Here is an 18,278-nt window from a genome sequence, read left to right as displayed (position 1 = left end):
ATCTTAACATAACCAACATAAAAGCGAAAACTGAACCATAAAACCAAGAAGTCTAATGTTCTCTGCTAAAAATCCTGATTACTGAAACAATTCTTAAGACCAATCTATAATTTCATATGGCATGCCCAAAACATGAATGATAGCTCTCTGCTTTATGGATTTCTATGAGTCCTCAGTATAAAATAGGTAATCAAAGCTGGTTAATAATATAATAATGTATGTCAATTCTAATTGAAAAAAAGATAGTTTATTGTTTGTATTGCAAACCAGTTAATTTTGCTTCACTTTAAAATATTCAATCTATCTTTGGAAAGCCCAAAATATAGCTGGAAAATACTTATGCTCTAAAAACGTGAGCTTTATGACAGAAACATTGAGGTTCATAAGTTAATTAATATGAGATCAGAAAGGAAAAATGGGATTAAAATAAATTGCTCTAGAAAGGTATCTGTCTTTGTCAATGGAGACCACATTACTGAGGGGTTTCAAAGAAAAACTGCTGTTGCAATGTCGGCAAGTTTTATGTCCAATGCAGTTTTTTAAAAGCCATCTTGCTTTTCTTGACAGGAAAGGGAGTGTTTGTTTTGTCTGCCTTCAAATTCTCATGAAAGTCACTCTGGAATCCTACACCAAGAACCTGTGCAGTGGTTAAGCTTGGCCTCCGCTGTCTGAGAGAGCTGCTTACACAGGAGGCCTTTCCCAGAGAATGGGCTCTTTCTAGGAGGTGAACTCTACGGAGGGAAAAGAAAGAAAACCTTACCTGGGTAATCATTCTTGTCTATGTCTGAGTCTCCTCTTAAAGTGTAGCCAAAGCCAGAAGGGACAGCTTGTGATGCCCACACTCCTTTCAAAATTTGGGAAGCCTTGGTGTTCAAGCCATGTTTGTTCCCGTTGTAAATGAACACTTTGCCTCTTTGATCCTGGCCTGCAAAGGGTGCACCGATGGCAACATCTAGAGAGACACATGAGCATATTTTTAAATAAAGAAGAATGTTTTGAAATAGAATTAAGTGCAATCAAAGAGCAGTGCCATACAGTCTAACGGGCTTATTGTTTCCCATGAAATTTGTTGTAGCGAAGCAAGAGTAAATTATTTGTTGTCTTTTCTCCATTCAACCTAAAAGGTACAATACAATAAAACCTCGATATAACGGACTAATTTGAGCAAGGGGGTGTTAATTAAACCCAAAAGTCCATCTATATACAGTGGGGCCTTGTCTTACGAGTTTAATTTGTTCCGTGACAGAGCTCATAACTCAAATTACTCGTATGTCAAATCAAAAAGTGAACGAGTGAGACACGTGATGCTGGGCTGATGTTGTGGTGTTCACTGTGATGTTCACTGCACCAACTAGCAGTGGGGTATCTGAAGCTGGCTCGTAACCCGAATTTTAGCTCGCAACTCAAAGCAAAAAATTGGCCGAGAGACGGCTCATATCTCGAAAAACTCGTTAGTCGGGACACTCGTAAGTCAAGGCCCCACTGTATATAAAAGCCTAAGCGACCGGCCAATGCACAATGACCACCAGGGGGCAGACGCTCAACAAAGGAGCTGCAGAGCGACAGCAACTTTGCAGAGTGCCCTCTCACACTCTGGGACCCCTTGGGGGATGTCAGACTGCCAGTTTCAGCCCCATCCCCACAGGCCAGGCTGAGGGACCCCACCTGCCAGAGGGACCCCGCTCACTCTGCAGATGCCCTTCGAGGCCCAGTGCTGCCCCAGGTGCAGCCAGCTGAAGAGGGACTACTGGAGGTTGGCTCCAGGGTGTGTCCAGGCCATCTCACCCAGTCTTGCCCTGCCAGTCACCTTCTAATTAATTTCCTTTCAATGTGCATGAATCCATGCACCGGGCCTCTAGTTATATAATAAAGATTTTCCTAACGTGTATGTTAAAAAATTGACAAACTAGTTACTTTACCTGTTTTTACTTACATAGACACGTTTATGTAATTAAAATTAAGTATGTATGAAAAGTTTAATTTCACAGAAAAGTTTTCTATATGTATTACAGTAATTTTAAATTTCTACTGAATGGGTCTAGTAAATGCTTGTATGCACCAGTCACCATGAGTAAACAAATGCACACAGCTTGGGTGTGGCTTAGCACAACTCCAAACATCTGCCAGCACACTTTCAAACTGCTGCAGAAAGTCATGTGACAACAGAACCAATCACCACTCTTGCTGTGGTGTAATCACATGCTAATCATTCACTGAACACTCTTTACGAGCAGTGACACTTGGATTTAAGTCTGTAGACTATAGCTGTAAATATGTAATATTTATTTATATCATGAAATTACTATAGTGTTTTTTCAGCATGTGGCCTCTTTGATAAAATTTGTTAAAAATAACAGTGAATTAATAACAAAAGTACCTGTTGACTTAATTATAAGCAAATCTTAGAGGCATTTTAAAATTAATAGGATGTTAATTTTCACATATAATATATGGACCAGAAATTTGTCCATTAAATCTGAGGTCTGTTAAATTGAAGTCCGAAAAATCGATGGTTTACTGTACCAGATACTTAATACCAATACCTGCGAAAAGTACTAAGGAATACTGAGATGCAATAGCTGAGGCTATTTTGTTAGAGAAAATTCCTATTCATTCCACAAACTTCAATCAAGAAACCCACTATATGTTGGTTCTTAACTTAAAGGCCTGAAAAGTATGCAAGATTTTGTGTGAGCATGCATGTTTTTCTGAGGACAGGGTACTTACAAGACATTTATGGATTCCTAACTTAACCACAATCCTAAGCTAATAATTTAACCCTACTTTATTACAAACATTGAAGCTGCCTTTCAGCTGAACTTACAGACCAAACACCTGCAATAATGTAAACATGGAAAGTTTTTAATAAAAAAAAAATTTAATTCAGCATCACCTATACATAAGCCATCTAGGTTAATCAGAAGGCCATATACTTACTAACATACGGACATATACTTATTTGTTTTGACTCGGTACATATCAAAGATTCTCTAGTTCTCTTCGAGTCACTAAATCCAAAAATCAATTTTTTACCTTTATTTTTATTGTTGACACTATCACATATGTCCCCAATTTCCCCCTTTTGCCCACCTCCACCCAGCAGTCACCCCTTTTCCCTCAGGCCAACACCTCACTCTCATCTGTGTCTATAGATTATGCATATATGTTCCTTGGCTAATCTCTTTAAAAATTATCGCTGCCTTTATTTAGACCTGTTATATGACATACAAAATCAACATGAGAAAGTTTCCATGTAACACCTATATTAATCAAAACATATAAATTTTAAGTTGCCTTGAGATTTTTGATTGCGTATTAAACATCAACTGCATCATACACACCACAGTCAATACTTCAAAATGTCCATGCCACAGGAACATTGAATTATGACACATCAACAATTTCCACACATTGGTGTAAATTACCATGGTATCCATCTTGATTCAGGTCTCCTAAGTGGGCCACCGCACTGCCAAACCTCCCGAAAACCTCCGTGCCTGCGAGCACCTGAGGGTCTTCAAAGGTGAGAGCGCTCACTTGCATATATAGGTAAACCTGACCCACTTCCCTGGGGTTACTCTCAAATTCACGTTCCATAAAGAGAGGGGCCCCAATCAGTATGTCATCCATCCTGTAGGGGACAAAGAGAGAGGTTAGCACTCTGGCAGAGATGAGGTTCTTTTTGGTATATTTTAAATCAACTGGATTAGTACATTTCCATTGGTATTTTTCCTTTAGCAAGGGACATTTTACAATCATTGCCTTTCATTGACTTGTTATGTCTATGCAGTAGAATGCTGCAAGAAAATAAGGTTATTAAATGATCCCACCGAACTCTTTAATGATGTTAAAAGTGGTTGCTTTAAGAAAACCACAGATATTTCACCTTTTCCACTTTGAGTGCATTTCCAGAAACTATAGATATACAAGTAAAACATATCAGAAGGACCTAATTAGGTTTATCTAAAAGTGGAGTACAGGTTTCCAGAATTTATATGCCGATACACTTAAATTTTGAAGTTTTCTTGACAGTAATAAGGCTTAAAAAGAAGTTTCTCCTCCTATTTCCTATTGTTACCTTCATTTAAATAAAACACAGACCAGAGAGGGTGATAATACTGGCTAGAAAGATAAAATTTCATCCCAAAAGAGAATTTACAATTATTTTTTTAAGTGAAGATATAACAAGAAACTAATAGATAATTCTCAAGGGTGAAAAAAACTCAAGAAACAGACACCTAATCAAATTATTTAGAGATAAAGACATAACCACCAAGAATAAAAAACAAAAATGGTTAAAGGTATTTCCTTCACAGAGTCAGATAGCAAACGAAAGAATAAAACAGAGCCTTTTGCCTTAACCAGTTTGGCTCAGTGGATAGAGATCAGCCCACAGACTGGAGAGTTTCGGGTTCAATTCCCATCAACGGCACATACCTCAGTTTCACGCTGGATCCCTGGCCCTAGTCTGGGTGCGTGCCGGAAGGCAACCAATAGATATGTCTCTCTCACATCAATGTTTCTCTCTCTGTGTCTCTCCCCATCCCTTGCACTTTCTCTAAAAATCAATGAAAAAAATGTTCTCAGGTGAGGATGAACAACAAAAATAAACAGAGTCTTCTAAGCTATTTAGGGTTTTAAAACCATAAACATGTATTATTTTTATTTAAAAATTTTAAAGAAAAGTCACATCAACCAAAATTTGTAATTTGATCTGTACTAATGACCTCCACTGAAATTTGTCTGCAGACACCCCGTCCTAGGAAGTGCAATAATGTGTAAATGACTTCAGACAGAAATACAAATCTGCATTTGACTTTTATGTCTATGTAGATTAGATGATGTGTAGAAGTTTGTCAAGTAAACTAACAACTAAAATATTAGCATTGATCTAAAAGGCAGGGTTGAGGTGGGAATAGTTACTGAGAGCAAGACACCTCTTTTATAGCAATCTGCAAGACTATCAACATCACTCTGACTCACCCCTCTCTCCAACTTCTTGCCTTCTGTGCGGTGTTCTTCCACCGTCTGTTTCTCAGTATGATTCAACAGACAGCCTGTGTACTGACTGTGTTTAAGATACTGTGATAAGTGATTTAACGAATACAATGACTGTTAGATCAACCCTGTTCCTAATTAACTTACAAGTGAGGTCAAACTGCTACTCATATAACTATAAACAAGGCATAGTAAGAAAAGTATGAGTGTCCAGCTAGTGTTGCTCAGTGGTTGAACATCGATCCATGCCCCAAGAGGTCACTGGTTTGATTACTGGTCAGGACACATACCTGGGTTGTGGGCTCAATCCCCAGTATGGGGCATACAGGAGGCAGCCAATCAATGATTCTCTCTCATTATTGATATTTCTAACTCTCCCTCTTCCTTCATCTCTGAAATCAATACAAATATTTTTAAAAAAGAAAAAATATAAGTGATTTAAACTAAATGCTGGGGGTTCCAGATGGGAGATAGCATTGAACCTGGGTGGAATTCTGACAGGTAGATCTACAGGCAGGCTTTCCAGGTGATGGTGCCGTGAGCCAAGGCAAGTGTCCCTAAGTGAAGTTAGGAAACACTGAGTGGTCCAAGAAAGTTCCATGCTAGAAGGATGCCTATATATTATTTAATATAAAATCAATATTATATTAATACTAGAGGCCTGATGCATGAAAATTCGTGCAAGAGTAGGCCTTCCTTCCCCCGGCTGCTGGCACCAGCTTCCCTCCAGCACCCGGGACCTGGGCTGCTGGCACCGCTTCCCTCCGGCACCTGAGATCCAGGCTGCTTCCCTCCTCTGCCCACCGCAGGCGCCTGGGACTGGGGCTGGCTTCCCTCTGGCCCCAGCTTCAGCAGGAAGGACGTCTGGTCTAATTAGCACATTACCCTTTTATTATTATAGATAATGCTAGAGGCCCATTGCAGAAGGATGCCTGCAAGAATAGGGCTTCCTGCTGCTGGAGCAAAGCAGAGAAGGGAGCGAAACCCGCTGAGGCAGGCTTCACTCCTGCCTCCTAGCCGCTGCGGCTGGGTTTTCCCTCCCTCCCCTAGCCTCTCTGGCTGGGTTCAGCCTCCCGCCTCCCAGCTGCCTCTACTTAGCTCCCTTCTGTAGTGCTTCGCTTTCATGTTGTCTTCAGTCTTTGCTCCCAGCTGTATATGCAAATTAACCGCCATCTTTGTTGGCGGTTAATTTGCATATCATGCTGATCAGCCAATGGGAGGCGTACCCTTTTTGTCTTTTTTTTTTAAATATATTTTATTGATTTTTTACAGAGAGGAAGGGAGAGAGATAGAGAGTTAGAAACATCGATGAGAGAGAAACATCGATCAGCCGCTTCCTGCACATCTCCTACTGGGGATGTGCCCACAACCCAGGTACATGTCCTTGACTGGAATCGAACCTAGGACCTTTCAGTCCGCAGGCCGACGCTCTATCCACTGAGCCAAACCGGTTTCGGCATCCCTTTTTGTCTTTTATTAGATAGGATAAGCAATAAGAAAGCAACCTATGAAAAGTTGGGCAAAAGATCTGAATAGACACCTCATCAAAGACAATATACAGATGGCAAATAAGCATTTGAAAAGATGCTCAATATCACATATCACTAGAGAACTGGAAATTAAAACAATAATACCACTACACACCTATTAGACTGGCCAAAATCCCAAACACTGAAAACACCAAATGCTGACATGGCTGTGGAGTAACAGAAACTCTCATTACTGGTGGGAATACAAAATGGTACAGCCAGCCACTTTGGAAGACCATTTGGCAGTTTCTGACAAAATAAAACACTCATACCACATGATCCAGCAAACACACTTTTTAACATTTACCAAAATGAGTTGAAAACTTATGCCTACACAGAAACCTGTGCATGGATGTTAGTAGTTTTATTCATAATTGTGAAAACTTGGAAGCACCCAAAGGATTTTTCAATAGGTCAATGGATAAATAAATTGCGGTGCTGAAAACAGCAAATGCTGGTGAGGATGTGGAGCAATGGGAACTCACATTCATTGCTGGTTGAAATGCAAAATGGTACAGTCACTTTGGAAGACATTCTGAAAGTTTCTTACCAAGCTAAACATAGGTTTACCATGTGATCCCACAATCATGTTCTTATATAGTTACCTAAAGAAATTGAAAATTGATGTCCACACAAAAACCTACATTTGCCCAAAATTGGAAGCAGTCAAGATATCTTTCAATAGTTGACTGGATAAGCAGACACTGGTACATAATACAATGGAATAATCTTTAGAAATAAAAGAAAATGAGCTATCAAACCACAAAACAATGTGCAGGAACTTTAAATGTGTATTGCTAAGTGAAAGAAGTCAGTCTGTAAAGGCTACTACTGTGTGATTCCAATTCTATGACATTTTGGAAAAGGCAAAACTATAGAGACAGTAAAAAGATCAGTAGTTGGCAGGGATGGGTGAGCAGAAGGATGAATAGGTGAAGCACAGGACATGTCTAGGATAATGAAACTATTCTATATGATACTATATGTGGATATATGATATTAGGCATTTGGTAAAACCCATAGATTGTACAACACAAAGTGAACCCTAATGTACAATATGACTTCAGTTAATAGTATATCAATATTGGTCCAACATTTATAATAAATGTACAATAGCAATGCATGATGTTAATAGGAAAAGTGAGTGTGGAGGGGAGAGGTAGTAAATGTGAATTAGCAGTATTTCCTGCTCAATTTTTCTGTAAACCCAAATGTGCTCTAAAAAATAGTTTATTAATTGAACAAAAATGATAATTGCTAAAGTTGAGCATAGATAACTTGAGAATAGCATGAGTTTTTTAAATTAAATCTTTATTGTTGAAAATGTTACATATTCCTCTTTTTTCCCCATTGACCCCTTCTAGGCAGCCCAGACCCTCCACCCCAGGCCTTTACCACCCTACTGTCTGTGTCCATGGGTTATACATATATGCATATAAGTTCTTTGGTTGATCACTCACCACCCTCCTCCATCTTCCCTCTGAGATTCCACAGTCTGTTCTATGCTTCTATGTCTCTGGATCTTTTTTGTTCATCAGTTTATTTTGTTCACTAGATTCCACATATGAGTGAGATCACATGATACTTGTCTTTTTCTGACTGGCTTATTTCACTCAAACACTTATTTCGCTCTCCAGGTCCCCCATGCTATCTCAAAGGGTAAGAGATCCTTCTTTTGTACTGCTGTATTCCATGGTATAAATGTACCACAACTTTTTTACCCACTCATCTATTGATGGGCGCTTGGGCTGTTTCCATTTCTTTCTTTCTTTTTTTTAAAATATATTTTATTGATTTTTTACAGAGAGGAAGGGAGCGAGATAGAGAGTTAGAAACATCGATGAGAGAGAAACATCGATCAGCTGCCTCCTGCACATCTCCTACTAGGGATGTGCCCGCAACCAAGGTACATGCCCTTGACCGGAATCGAACCTGGGACCTTTCAGTCCGCAGGCCGACGCTCTATCCACTGAGCCAAACCGGTTTCGGCTGTTTCCATTTCTTAGATATTGTAAATTGTGCTGCTATGAATATAGGGGTACATACATTCTTTCTGACTGGTGTTTTGGGTTTCTTAGGATACATTCCTAGAGATGGGATCCCTGGGTCAAATGGCAGTCCATATTTAATTTTTTGAGGAAATCCCATACCGTTTTTTATAATGGCTTCACAAGTCTGCATTCCCACCAGCAGTATATGAGGGTTCCCTTTTCTCCACATCCTCACCAGCGCTGTCATTTGTTGATTTGCTGATGGTAGCTATTCTGGCAGGTGTGAGGTGATACCTCACTGTTGTTTTAATTTGCATCTCTCTGATGATCAGTGACTTTGAGCAATTTTTCATGTTTCTTGGCCATCTATACTAGTATGTTCTCTTTGGATTAGTGTCTCTTTATGTCATTTGCCCATTTTTTAATTGGACTGTTTCTCTTCTTTTTGTTAAGTTATGTGAGTTCCTTATGTATTTTGGATATTAATCCTTTATTAGATGTATCATTACCAAATATGTTCTCCCAAATAGTGGCTCCCTTTTCATTGTGTTGATGGTTTCTTTTGCTGTGCAAAAGTTTTTATTTTGATGTAGTCCCATTTGTTTATTTTCTCTTTAGTTTCCTTTGCCCCAAGAGATGTATCCATAAACATATTGCTATGAGAGATGTCTGAGATTTTGCTGCCTGTGGTTTCTTCTAGAATTTTTACGGTTTCACGAATTATATTTAAGTCTTTTATACATTTTGAGTTTATTCTTGTGTATGGTGTAAGTTGGTGGTCTAGTTTTGCATGTATCCATCCAATTTTCCCAACATCATTTATTGGAGAGACTGTCTTGACTCTATTGTATATTCTTGCCTCCTTTGTCAAATATTTAGTATAATGGCATGGGTCGATCTCTGGAAAATCTGTTTTGTTCAATTGTCCTATATGCCAGTACCAGGCTGTTTTGATTACAGTGATTTTGTAGTATAACTTGATATCCGGTATTGTGATCCCTCCAACTGTGTTCTTCTTTCTCAAGATTGTTGCAGATATTCAGGGTCTTTTTTGGTTCCATATATATTTTTCGAGTATTTGTTCTAGATCTGTGAAGTATGCTGTTGGTGTTTTAATAGGGATTTCATTGAATCTATATATTGCTTTTGGTGCTATGGAAATTTTAATGATGTTAATTCTACCAATCCATGAACATGGTATATTCTTCCACCTGTGCATATCTTCCTCTGTCTCTTTTTTCAACATCCTGTAGTTTTCCAAGTACAAGTCTTTTACCTCCTTGGTTAAGCTTATTCCTAAGTATCTTAATATTTTTGATGCAATAGTAAATGGGGTTATTTGTTTAGTTTCTCTTTCTGAGATTTCATTATTGGTGTATAAAAATGCCATTGATTTCTGGGTGTTAATTTTGTATCCTGCTACCTTGCCAAATTCATTTCTTAAATCTAGAAGTTTTTTGGTGAAGTCTTTAGGGTTCTGTATGTTCAATGTCATGTCATCTCTGAATAATGACAGTTTTACTTTCTCCTTTCTAATTTGGATGTCTTTTATTTCTTCTTCTTATCTGATTGCTGTAGTTAGGACTTCCAGTACTATGTTAAATAAGAGTGGTGAAAGTGGACATCTCAGTCTTGTTTGTGTTGTTAGGGGAAATGGTTTTAGTTTTGCTCATTGAATATGATGCTGGCTGTAGGATGTTTGTCGTATTTGGCCTTTATTATGTTGAGAAATGATTCCTCTATTCCCACTTTGCTGAGAGTTTTTATCAAAAATGGTGTTGAATTTTGTTGAATGCTTTTTCTGCATCTATTAATATGATCATGTGATTTTTGTCTTTCAATCTGTCTATGTGGTGTATCCCATTTATTGATTTGGGAATATTGTATTGGCCTTGCATCCCTGGAATAAATCCCACTTGGTCATAGTGTATGATCTTTTTAATATATTGCTGGATCTGACTTGCTAAAATTTTGTTGAGGATTTTAGCATCTATGTTCATCAGGGATATTAGACTGTAGTTCTCTTTCTTTGTAGTGTCTTTATCTGGTTTTGAAATTAGGATAATGTTGGCCTCAGAGAAAGAGATTAGAAGTGTTCCTTCTTCTTAGATATTTTGGAACAGTTTGAGGAGTATAGGTGTTAGTTCTCCTTTGAATGTTTGATAAAACTCCCTGTGAAGCCATCCAGACCAGAGCTCTTGTTTTCTGGGAGTTTTTTTTATTATTATTACTGCTTCAATTTCATCATTTGTTATTGGCTTATTCAGGTTTTCTGATTCTTTCTGACTCAGTTTTGGTAGATTGCATTTTTCTAGGAATTTATCCATTTCATCCACAAAGTCCAGGGTGTTGGAATATAATTAGTGGTTCATAGTATTTTCTTATAATCCTTTGTATTTCTATAGTGTCAGTTGTTACTGCTCCACTTTCATTTCTGATTTTATTTATTTGGCTCCTCTTTGTTTATTGATGAGTCTGGCTAAAGGTTCATCAATCTTGTTTATCTTTTCAAAAAACCAGCTCTTTGTTTTATTGATCTTTTGTAGTTTTTTAAATTTTTATGTCATTAAAAATTAAAATCTTTATTATTTCCTTCTACTTACTCTGGGCTCTTCTTGTTGTTCTCTTTCTAATTCTTTAAGTTTAATAATTTTTCTTGTTTTTTGAGGTATGTTTGTAATGCTATGAACTTCCCTCTCAGGACTGCTTTTGATGTGTCCCACAGATTTTGAGTTGTGTGTTCATTTCCATTTGTTTCCAGAAAGTTTTTTTGTTGCTTTCTTGATCTCATGGTAACCCATTCATTGTTTAAAAACATGCTATTTAGCCTCCATGTGTTTGAATGTTTTTGAGTGTTTTTACTGTAGTTGATATCTAATTTCATTCCACTGTGGTCTGAGGATATGTTTGTTATTATTTCAATCTTCTTGAACTTGTAGAGACTTGTTTTGTGTCCTAACATGTGGTCTATCTTTGAGAATATCTCATGTACACTTGAAAAGAATGTATATTCTATAGATTTGGGGTGAAATGTTCTAGAAATGTCAATTAAATCCATCTGATCCAGTATGTCTTTGAGAGTAACTGTTTCCTTGTTAATTTTTTGTCTGGAAGATCTATCCAGTGAAGTCAGTGGCGTGTTTATATCCCCAACTATGACTGTATCATATCATATGACTGTATCATATCTGCTTTAAAGCCCTCTAGAAATTTTTTTATATATTTAGGTGCTCCTATACTGGATGCATATAAGTTTACCAGGGTTATATCCTCTTGTTGGATCAATCCCTTTAGTATTATATAGTGATTTTTCTTGTCTCTTGTGATGACCTTCATTTTGAAGTCTATTTGGTCAGATATGAGTATTGCTACCCCAGCTTTTTTGTTGTTGCTTCCATTTGCATGGAAATTTTTTTCCATCTCTTCCCTCTCATCCTGTATGAGTTTTGTTCTGAGGTGGTTCTCTTGTAAACAGCATATAATTGGGTCATTTTTTTAAATCCATTCAAATACCTGATGTCTTTTGATTTAAGCATTTAATCCATTTACATTTAAGGTGATTATTGATAGTTACTTAATATTTTAATTTTGTATGCCTAGGTTTCTATTTCTATTTCTTTTAATTACAGCACTAGAGGCCTGGTGCACTAAATTCGTGCATGGTGTGTTTGTGTGTGTGCGTGTGTGTGTCCCTCAGCTCAGTCAGCACCATCTCCAATCTGGGACCCCTGGAGAAATGTCTGACTGCCCATTTAGGCCCAATCCTGGTGTGATCGGGCCTAAACTGGCAGTCGAACATCCCTCTCACAATCCAGGACTGCTGGCTCCCAACCGCTTGCCTGACTGCCTGCATGATTGCCTCCAACTGCTTCTCCCTGACAGCCTAATCACCCCATAACCACTCCCCTGCCAGCATGATTGACGCCTAACGGCTCCCCTGCCGGCCCAATTTCCCATAACTGCCCTCCCCTGCTGGCCCAGTCACCTCTAACTTCCCTCCCTTGACAGCCTGGTTGCCCCTAACTGCCCTCCCCTACAGGCCTGGTCACCCCTAACTGTCCTACTCTGTAGGCCTGGCCACTCCTAACTGCCCTCCCCTGCAGGACTGGTCCCCCTCCCAACTGCCTCCCCTGCAGGCCCGGTCACCCCGAACTGCACTCCCCTGCAGCCTGGTCACCCCTAACTGCCCTCCCCTTAGGCCTGGTCACCCCTAACTGCCCTCCCCTACAGGCCTGGTCCCCCCCACCAGCCCTCCCCTGAAGGCCTGGTCACTCCCAACTGCCCTCCCCTACAGGCCTGGTTGCCCCTAACTGCCCTCCTCTGCCAGCCCAGTCACCCCCAACTGCCCTCCCTTGCAGGCCTGGTCCCTTACAACTGCCCTCCCCTGCCAGCCATCTTGTGTCCACATGGGGGCAGCCATCTTGTGTGTTGGAGTGATGGTCAATTTGCATATTACCTCCTTATTATATAGGATTCCCTTTAGCATTTCTTACTAAGCTGGTTTGGTGGTGATAAACTCCTTTAGCGTTTTTTTTTTGTTTTTTTGTTTTGGTTTTTTTTTGGTCTGGGAAGCTCTTTATTTCAGCAACTATTTTGAATGATAGCCCTGATGGGTAGAGTAGTCTTGATTTCAAACCCTTGCTATCCATTACCTTGAGTACTTCATGCCATTTCCTTCTGGAATGTAGAGTGTCTGATGAGATACCAGCTGACAGTCTTATGGGAGCCCCTTTGTTGGTAACAGTTTTCTCTTGCTGCCTTTAAGATTCTCTCTTTGTCTTTACTTTTTGGCATTTTAATAATTATGTGTTTGGGTATGGGCCAGTTTGGGTTCTTCTCTGTGTCTCGTGGACTTGTGTGCCTTTTTCCTTCACCAGATTAGGGAAGTTTTCTGCCATTATTTCTTCAAATACATTCTCTATCCCTTGCTCACTTTCTTCCCCTTATGGCAAACCTATTATGTGAATATTGTTATGTTTCGTTTTGTCCCATAGCTCCCTTAAGCCGTCCTCCTGTTTTTTAATTGTTTTTTTGGTTTTTTGTTTTTTACTTTTTGGTTCTCCGATTGAGTTATTTTTCCCCCCTATCCTGTCTTTTAATTCACTGACCTAATCCTCAACATTCCCGAATCAGCTGTGTATTCCTTCCAATGTGTTCTATATTAGTGATATGTCACCAAATGCCTCCCCTGCAGGCCCGGTAACCCTGAACTGTGCTCCCCTGCAGCCTGGTCACCCCTAACTGCCCTCCCCTTAGGCCTGGTCACCCCTAACTGCCCTCCCCTACAGGCCTGGTCCCCCCCACCTGCCCACCCAGCTTGGGGTTTAGACCCCAGAGTTCTCAGTGGGAACCCCCACCTCTGGGATATCCCTCCAGAACTTCAGCTGCTGTCTGTGCTCTGCACTTCCTGCCAGTCTCTATGTGGTCTCCACTTTCGGTCCTTGATTATCAGGGTTCTCTCTAGCTAGTCTTCAGTTGATTTTTCAAGTTGTTTTTTCTATATTTTAGTTGTATTTCCAGTTTGGTCCTGGGAGAATGCCAGCATAGCTTCCACTTACTCTGCCACAATTTTTATTTCTGAGAATAGCATGAGTTTTGACATCATACAGATCTAGATTTAAAATCTGGTTTTAGTAACTAGCTGTGTCATACTGAAAAAGTCACATTACCTCTACAAGTCGCATTATATCTAAAATGTAGATAAGATAGGAATAGGGTACTTTATTAGATACATCACTTAAGATCTCTCTCTGTTTGCCTGTCTGTCTCTCTCTCTCCAATGTGTGCACATACACACTGATTATAAAATAGTTTTTAATACATGATAGGTATTATGAAGGCATTGGGCTAGCCATTGATGGGAATACAAAGTATTTTACATTATAACAATACACATAGAAAGGGTTTCTGTTAAAAATGCAAAATGTGCCCTGACCTGTGTGGCTCAGATAGTTGAAACATCATCCTGTACACCAGTAGGTGGTGGGTTCGATTCACAGTCAGGGAACATACCCAGGTTTGGGGTTGATCCAAGTTTGGGGTACATAAAGAGGCAACCTCTATTGATGTCTCTTTATCTCTCTCCCTTTCTCTCTCAAATCAATTTATAAAATGCAAAATGCATTCTCCTTTTCATCTCCTATCTTGGAGGAGCCAGAAAGAAGTGAAACATAGCTTTGGGGTCTGGGGCTTCAGGGACATCTAGAATAGGCTTTCATTATCTATCTACAGCAGGGGAAATAACACATGGATGGAAAAGCACCTTGAACAATGACTTCACAGACCTGTAAGAAGGAAGGGAATTGGGGGAGGCTTCAAGACAGGCTTATGGAATGGCTATTATTTTGGTGTCAGATTCCAAAACATAAGTTGGATTGCTATACTTAGATAAAACTTTTTTTAATGGTCCAGATACATTTACTTCAAAAAAAAATTGCCATTGCTTAGAATCCTGTTTTGCTCCAGGCAGAGAGGAGAGCAGAAATTGGGCCATTCTAGCCTCTGGCATTCCCTTGCAGGAACCTGGCTGCCTCTCTTTCTTTGTTTTTGTTGTTGTTTGTTTGGTTTTCACTGCTGGTATGAAGAAGAATTTGTTAAACACCTAACTGTGTGTGTTGCTGTCTTATAGTTCAAAGACATCAAAAGTCATCAGTTCCCTATTATAGAGGCTGAGTGGGGCCATTTTCTCATTCTGTAAAGAAAGAAAAAATAATAATTGGTCCCTGAGGGTATGAACATGACATAGGACTGACACAATTGGCTCACTCTATTTATCACTGCCAACACTGAGTTCTAGAAATGAGAAATTATTTGACTTATCATTGTGAAAGACCAACAAATCCAAGGAATCTTTGGATTCTTGGAATACTATAACAGCACTGATTTATTTTCTTGGGAATACATTTTCCTAGATATTTAAGGGTAAGTCTTCTAAAATGTTCTAATGCCCCAAAAAAGAGGAGGACATTTGTTCTTAATTTATAATTGTGTTCTCATAAGGTTGAGAGACAATAACTGTCTTGGATTCAATTGGTACAATGTGCCTTCTGGAGTATTTTGTACTTAGTGGCAATATTTTTTCTATTAGCAATACCACTTAAGAGTCACAGCATATATTACTGTTTAGGCTGGTGTTGTTAAATCTCAATTTGCAGTTCATTAGTGGATTGTGAAATCAATTTAATGGGTCTTGACAAGCAATTTTTTAAATGAAAGAAATATAATAGAAAGTATTGGAGTGAATGAATTATACATAATAAGGGTAAATATTGTTCCATGAAGCTTTTGTTTCAGTTGTACATGTGTATAATGGGTTTCAGTGTCAAATGCATTTCCTTCTATGGGCCACAAGGCAAAAAAAATCATTGAAAATCACTGCAGTATGCTATGTGAGTTATTAAGTTACTTCAAAATTTATTTGTGAAATCTTTTTTTAAAAAATATTTTCTATATATATATATATATATATATATATATATATATATTAGAGAAGGAGGAAGAGAAGGGGAGGGAGAGAAACATCAATATGAAAGCAAAACATTGATCCGATGCATCCTGCATGCCTCCTACTGGGGATCAAGCAGGCAATCAAAAATTTTAATATATTTTATTGATTTTTTACAGAAAGGAAGGGAGAGGGATAGAGAGTTAGAAACATCGATGAGAGAGAAACATTGATCAGCTGCCTCCTGCACACCTCCTACCAGGGATGTGCCCAAAACCAAGGCACATGTCCTTGACCAGAATTGAAACTGGGACCTTTCAGTCTGCAGGCCGATGCTCTATCCACTGAGCCAAACTGGTTAGGACTCAAATATATATATATTTAATATATCCAATTCAAGTTTAAAGATTTTTTAATTGTTTTATTGCTTAAAGTATTACCAAGAGTATTACACATGTCTCCTTTTTTTCCCCCACCCTTAACATTCCCCCGGCCTCCCCTACCCCGCAGTGTCTTACGTCCATTGGTTATGCTTATATGCATGCATACAAGTCCTTCGGTTGATCTCTTACCCCCCCCCCCCCACCGAACCCCTCAACCCTCCCTGGCTTTCCTGCTGTAGTTTTACAGTCTGTTCGAGGCAGCTCTGCCTCTGTATCTATTTTTGTTCATTCTATCTAATAAAAGAGAAACATGGTAATTAGCATACGACCGCTACCTTTCCCATTGGCTAATCAGGGCGATATGCAAATTAACTGCCAGCCAAGATGGCGGCTGGCAGCCAGGCAGCTGGAAGCGAACATGAGGCTTGCTTGCTTCAGTGATGGAGGACCCCAACGTTCCCCGCCTGCCGCTGCCGGCCTCTGAGCTGCAACTCTAAGCAACTATGTTAAAAATATAGAAGCTAAACAAAACCCCAGAAACCTGCTTTAGTCCTCCGGGCTTCAGCCAGCAGGATTGCAACATTGTTTCAAATACAGAAGGTAAACAAAGGCCAGAAACCTGCATTCAGCATTGGAAGCCTAAGAGCTGGAGCCAGAGCTAAAGCTGGCCAAGAATTAAAAAAAAAAAAAGGAGCGTTTGGGAGCTTCAGTCACCCACCAGCCTGAAATCAGCCCTCAGCCCCTCAGCCAGACTGGCCAGGCACCCCAATGGGGATCCCCACCCTGAAGGGTGTGTGACAAGCTGCAAACAGCCATCATCACCTCACCCAGGCTTTGATTTGCATCTCTCAGATGGTTAGTGACTTTGAGCATGTTTTCATATGTCTCTTGGCTTTCTGAATGTCTTCTTTTGAAAGGTGTCTATTTAGGTCCTTTGCCCATTTTTTGATTGGATTGGTTATCTTCCTTTTGTTAAGTTCTATGAGTTCTGTATAAATTTTGGAGATTAGGCCCTTATGAGATATAACATTGGCAAATATGTTTTCCAGCACAGTGGGTTTTCTCATTGTTTTGTTGATGGTTTCTTTTGCTGTGCAGAAGCTTTTTACTTTGATGTAGTCCCATTTGTTTATTTTCTCTTTAGTTTCCAATGCCCTAGGAGCTGAGTCAGTGAAGAAATTGCTTCGGCATATGTCTGAGATTTTGTTGCATTTGGCTTCTTCTAGTATTTTTATGGTTTCCCATCGTACATTTAAGTCCTTTATCCATTTTGAGTTTATTTTTGTGTATGTTGTAAGTTGGTTGTCTACTTTCATTTTCTTGCATGTATCCGTCCAATTTTCCCAACACCATTTATTGAAGAGACTATTTTGGCTCCATTGTATGTTCTTGCCTCCTTTGTCAAACATTAATTGAGCGTATTGGTTTGGGCCGATTTCTGGGCTCTCTATTCTATTCCATTGATCTATATGTCTGTTATTGTGCCAATACCAGGCAGTTTTGAGAACAGTGGCTTTGTAATACAGCTTGTTATCTGGTATTGAGATCCCACCTACTTTGTTCTTTCTCAGGATTGCTGCAGCTATTCGGGGTCTTTTTTTATTCCAGATGAATTTTTGGAGAGTTCATTCTAGATCTCTGAAGTATGCCGTTGATATTTTAATGGGAAGTGCGTTGAATTTATAGATTACTTTGGGTAGTATGGACATTTTAAAGATGTTGATTCTACCAATCCAAGAACATGGTATGTTCTTCCATCTGTTTATGTCTTCCTCTATCTCTTTTTGCAACGTCCTGTAGTTTTCTGAGTAGAGGTCTTTTACCTCTTTAGTTAAGTTTATTCCTAGGTAGCTTACTTTTTTTGGTGCAATGGTAAATGGGATTGTTTTTTTAGTCTCTCTTTCTGTAAGTTCACTATTGGTGTATAGAAATG

General features: G+C 39.2%; 1 protein-coding gene across 1 annotated transcript in view; it reads right to left on the bottom strand.

Annotated features, from left to right (window-relative positions):
* The window catches only part of ITGA8 (integrin subunit alpha 8), a 206,155-nt gene that overhangs the window by 111,833 nt on the left and 76,044 nt on the right, over positions 1 to 18,278 (bottom strand). Inside the window, exons 12-13 of the mRNA XM_081087480.1 lie at positions 3,426 to 3,631; positions 761 to 952 (exon numbers count right to left, since the gene is read on the bottom strand). Of these exons, the coding sequence (XP_080943606.1) occupies positions 761 to 952; positions 3,426 to 3,631 (398 nt within the window). The remainder of the gene's footprint in view (positions 1 to 760; positions 953 to 3,425; positions 3,632 to 18,278) is intronic.

Source organism: Myotis nattereri, assembly GCF_964212035.1.
Source record: "Myotis nattereri genome assembly, chromosome: 1".
Classification (NCBI taxonomy): Eukaryota; Metazoa; Chordata; class Mammalia; order Chiroptera; family Vespertilionidae; genus Myotis; species Myotis nattereri.
This window is presented reverse-complemented; position numbering and strand designations above follow the sequence as displayed.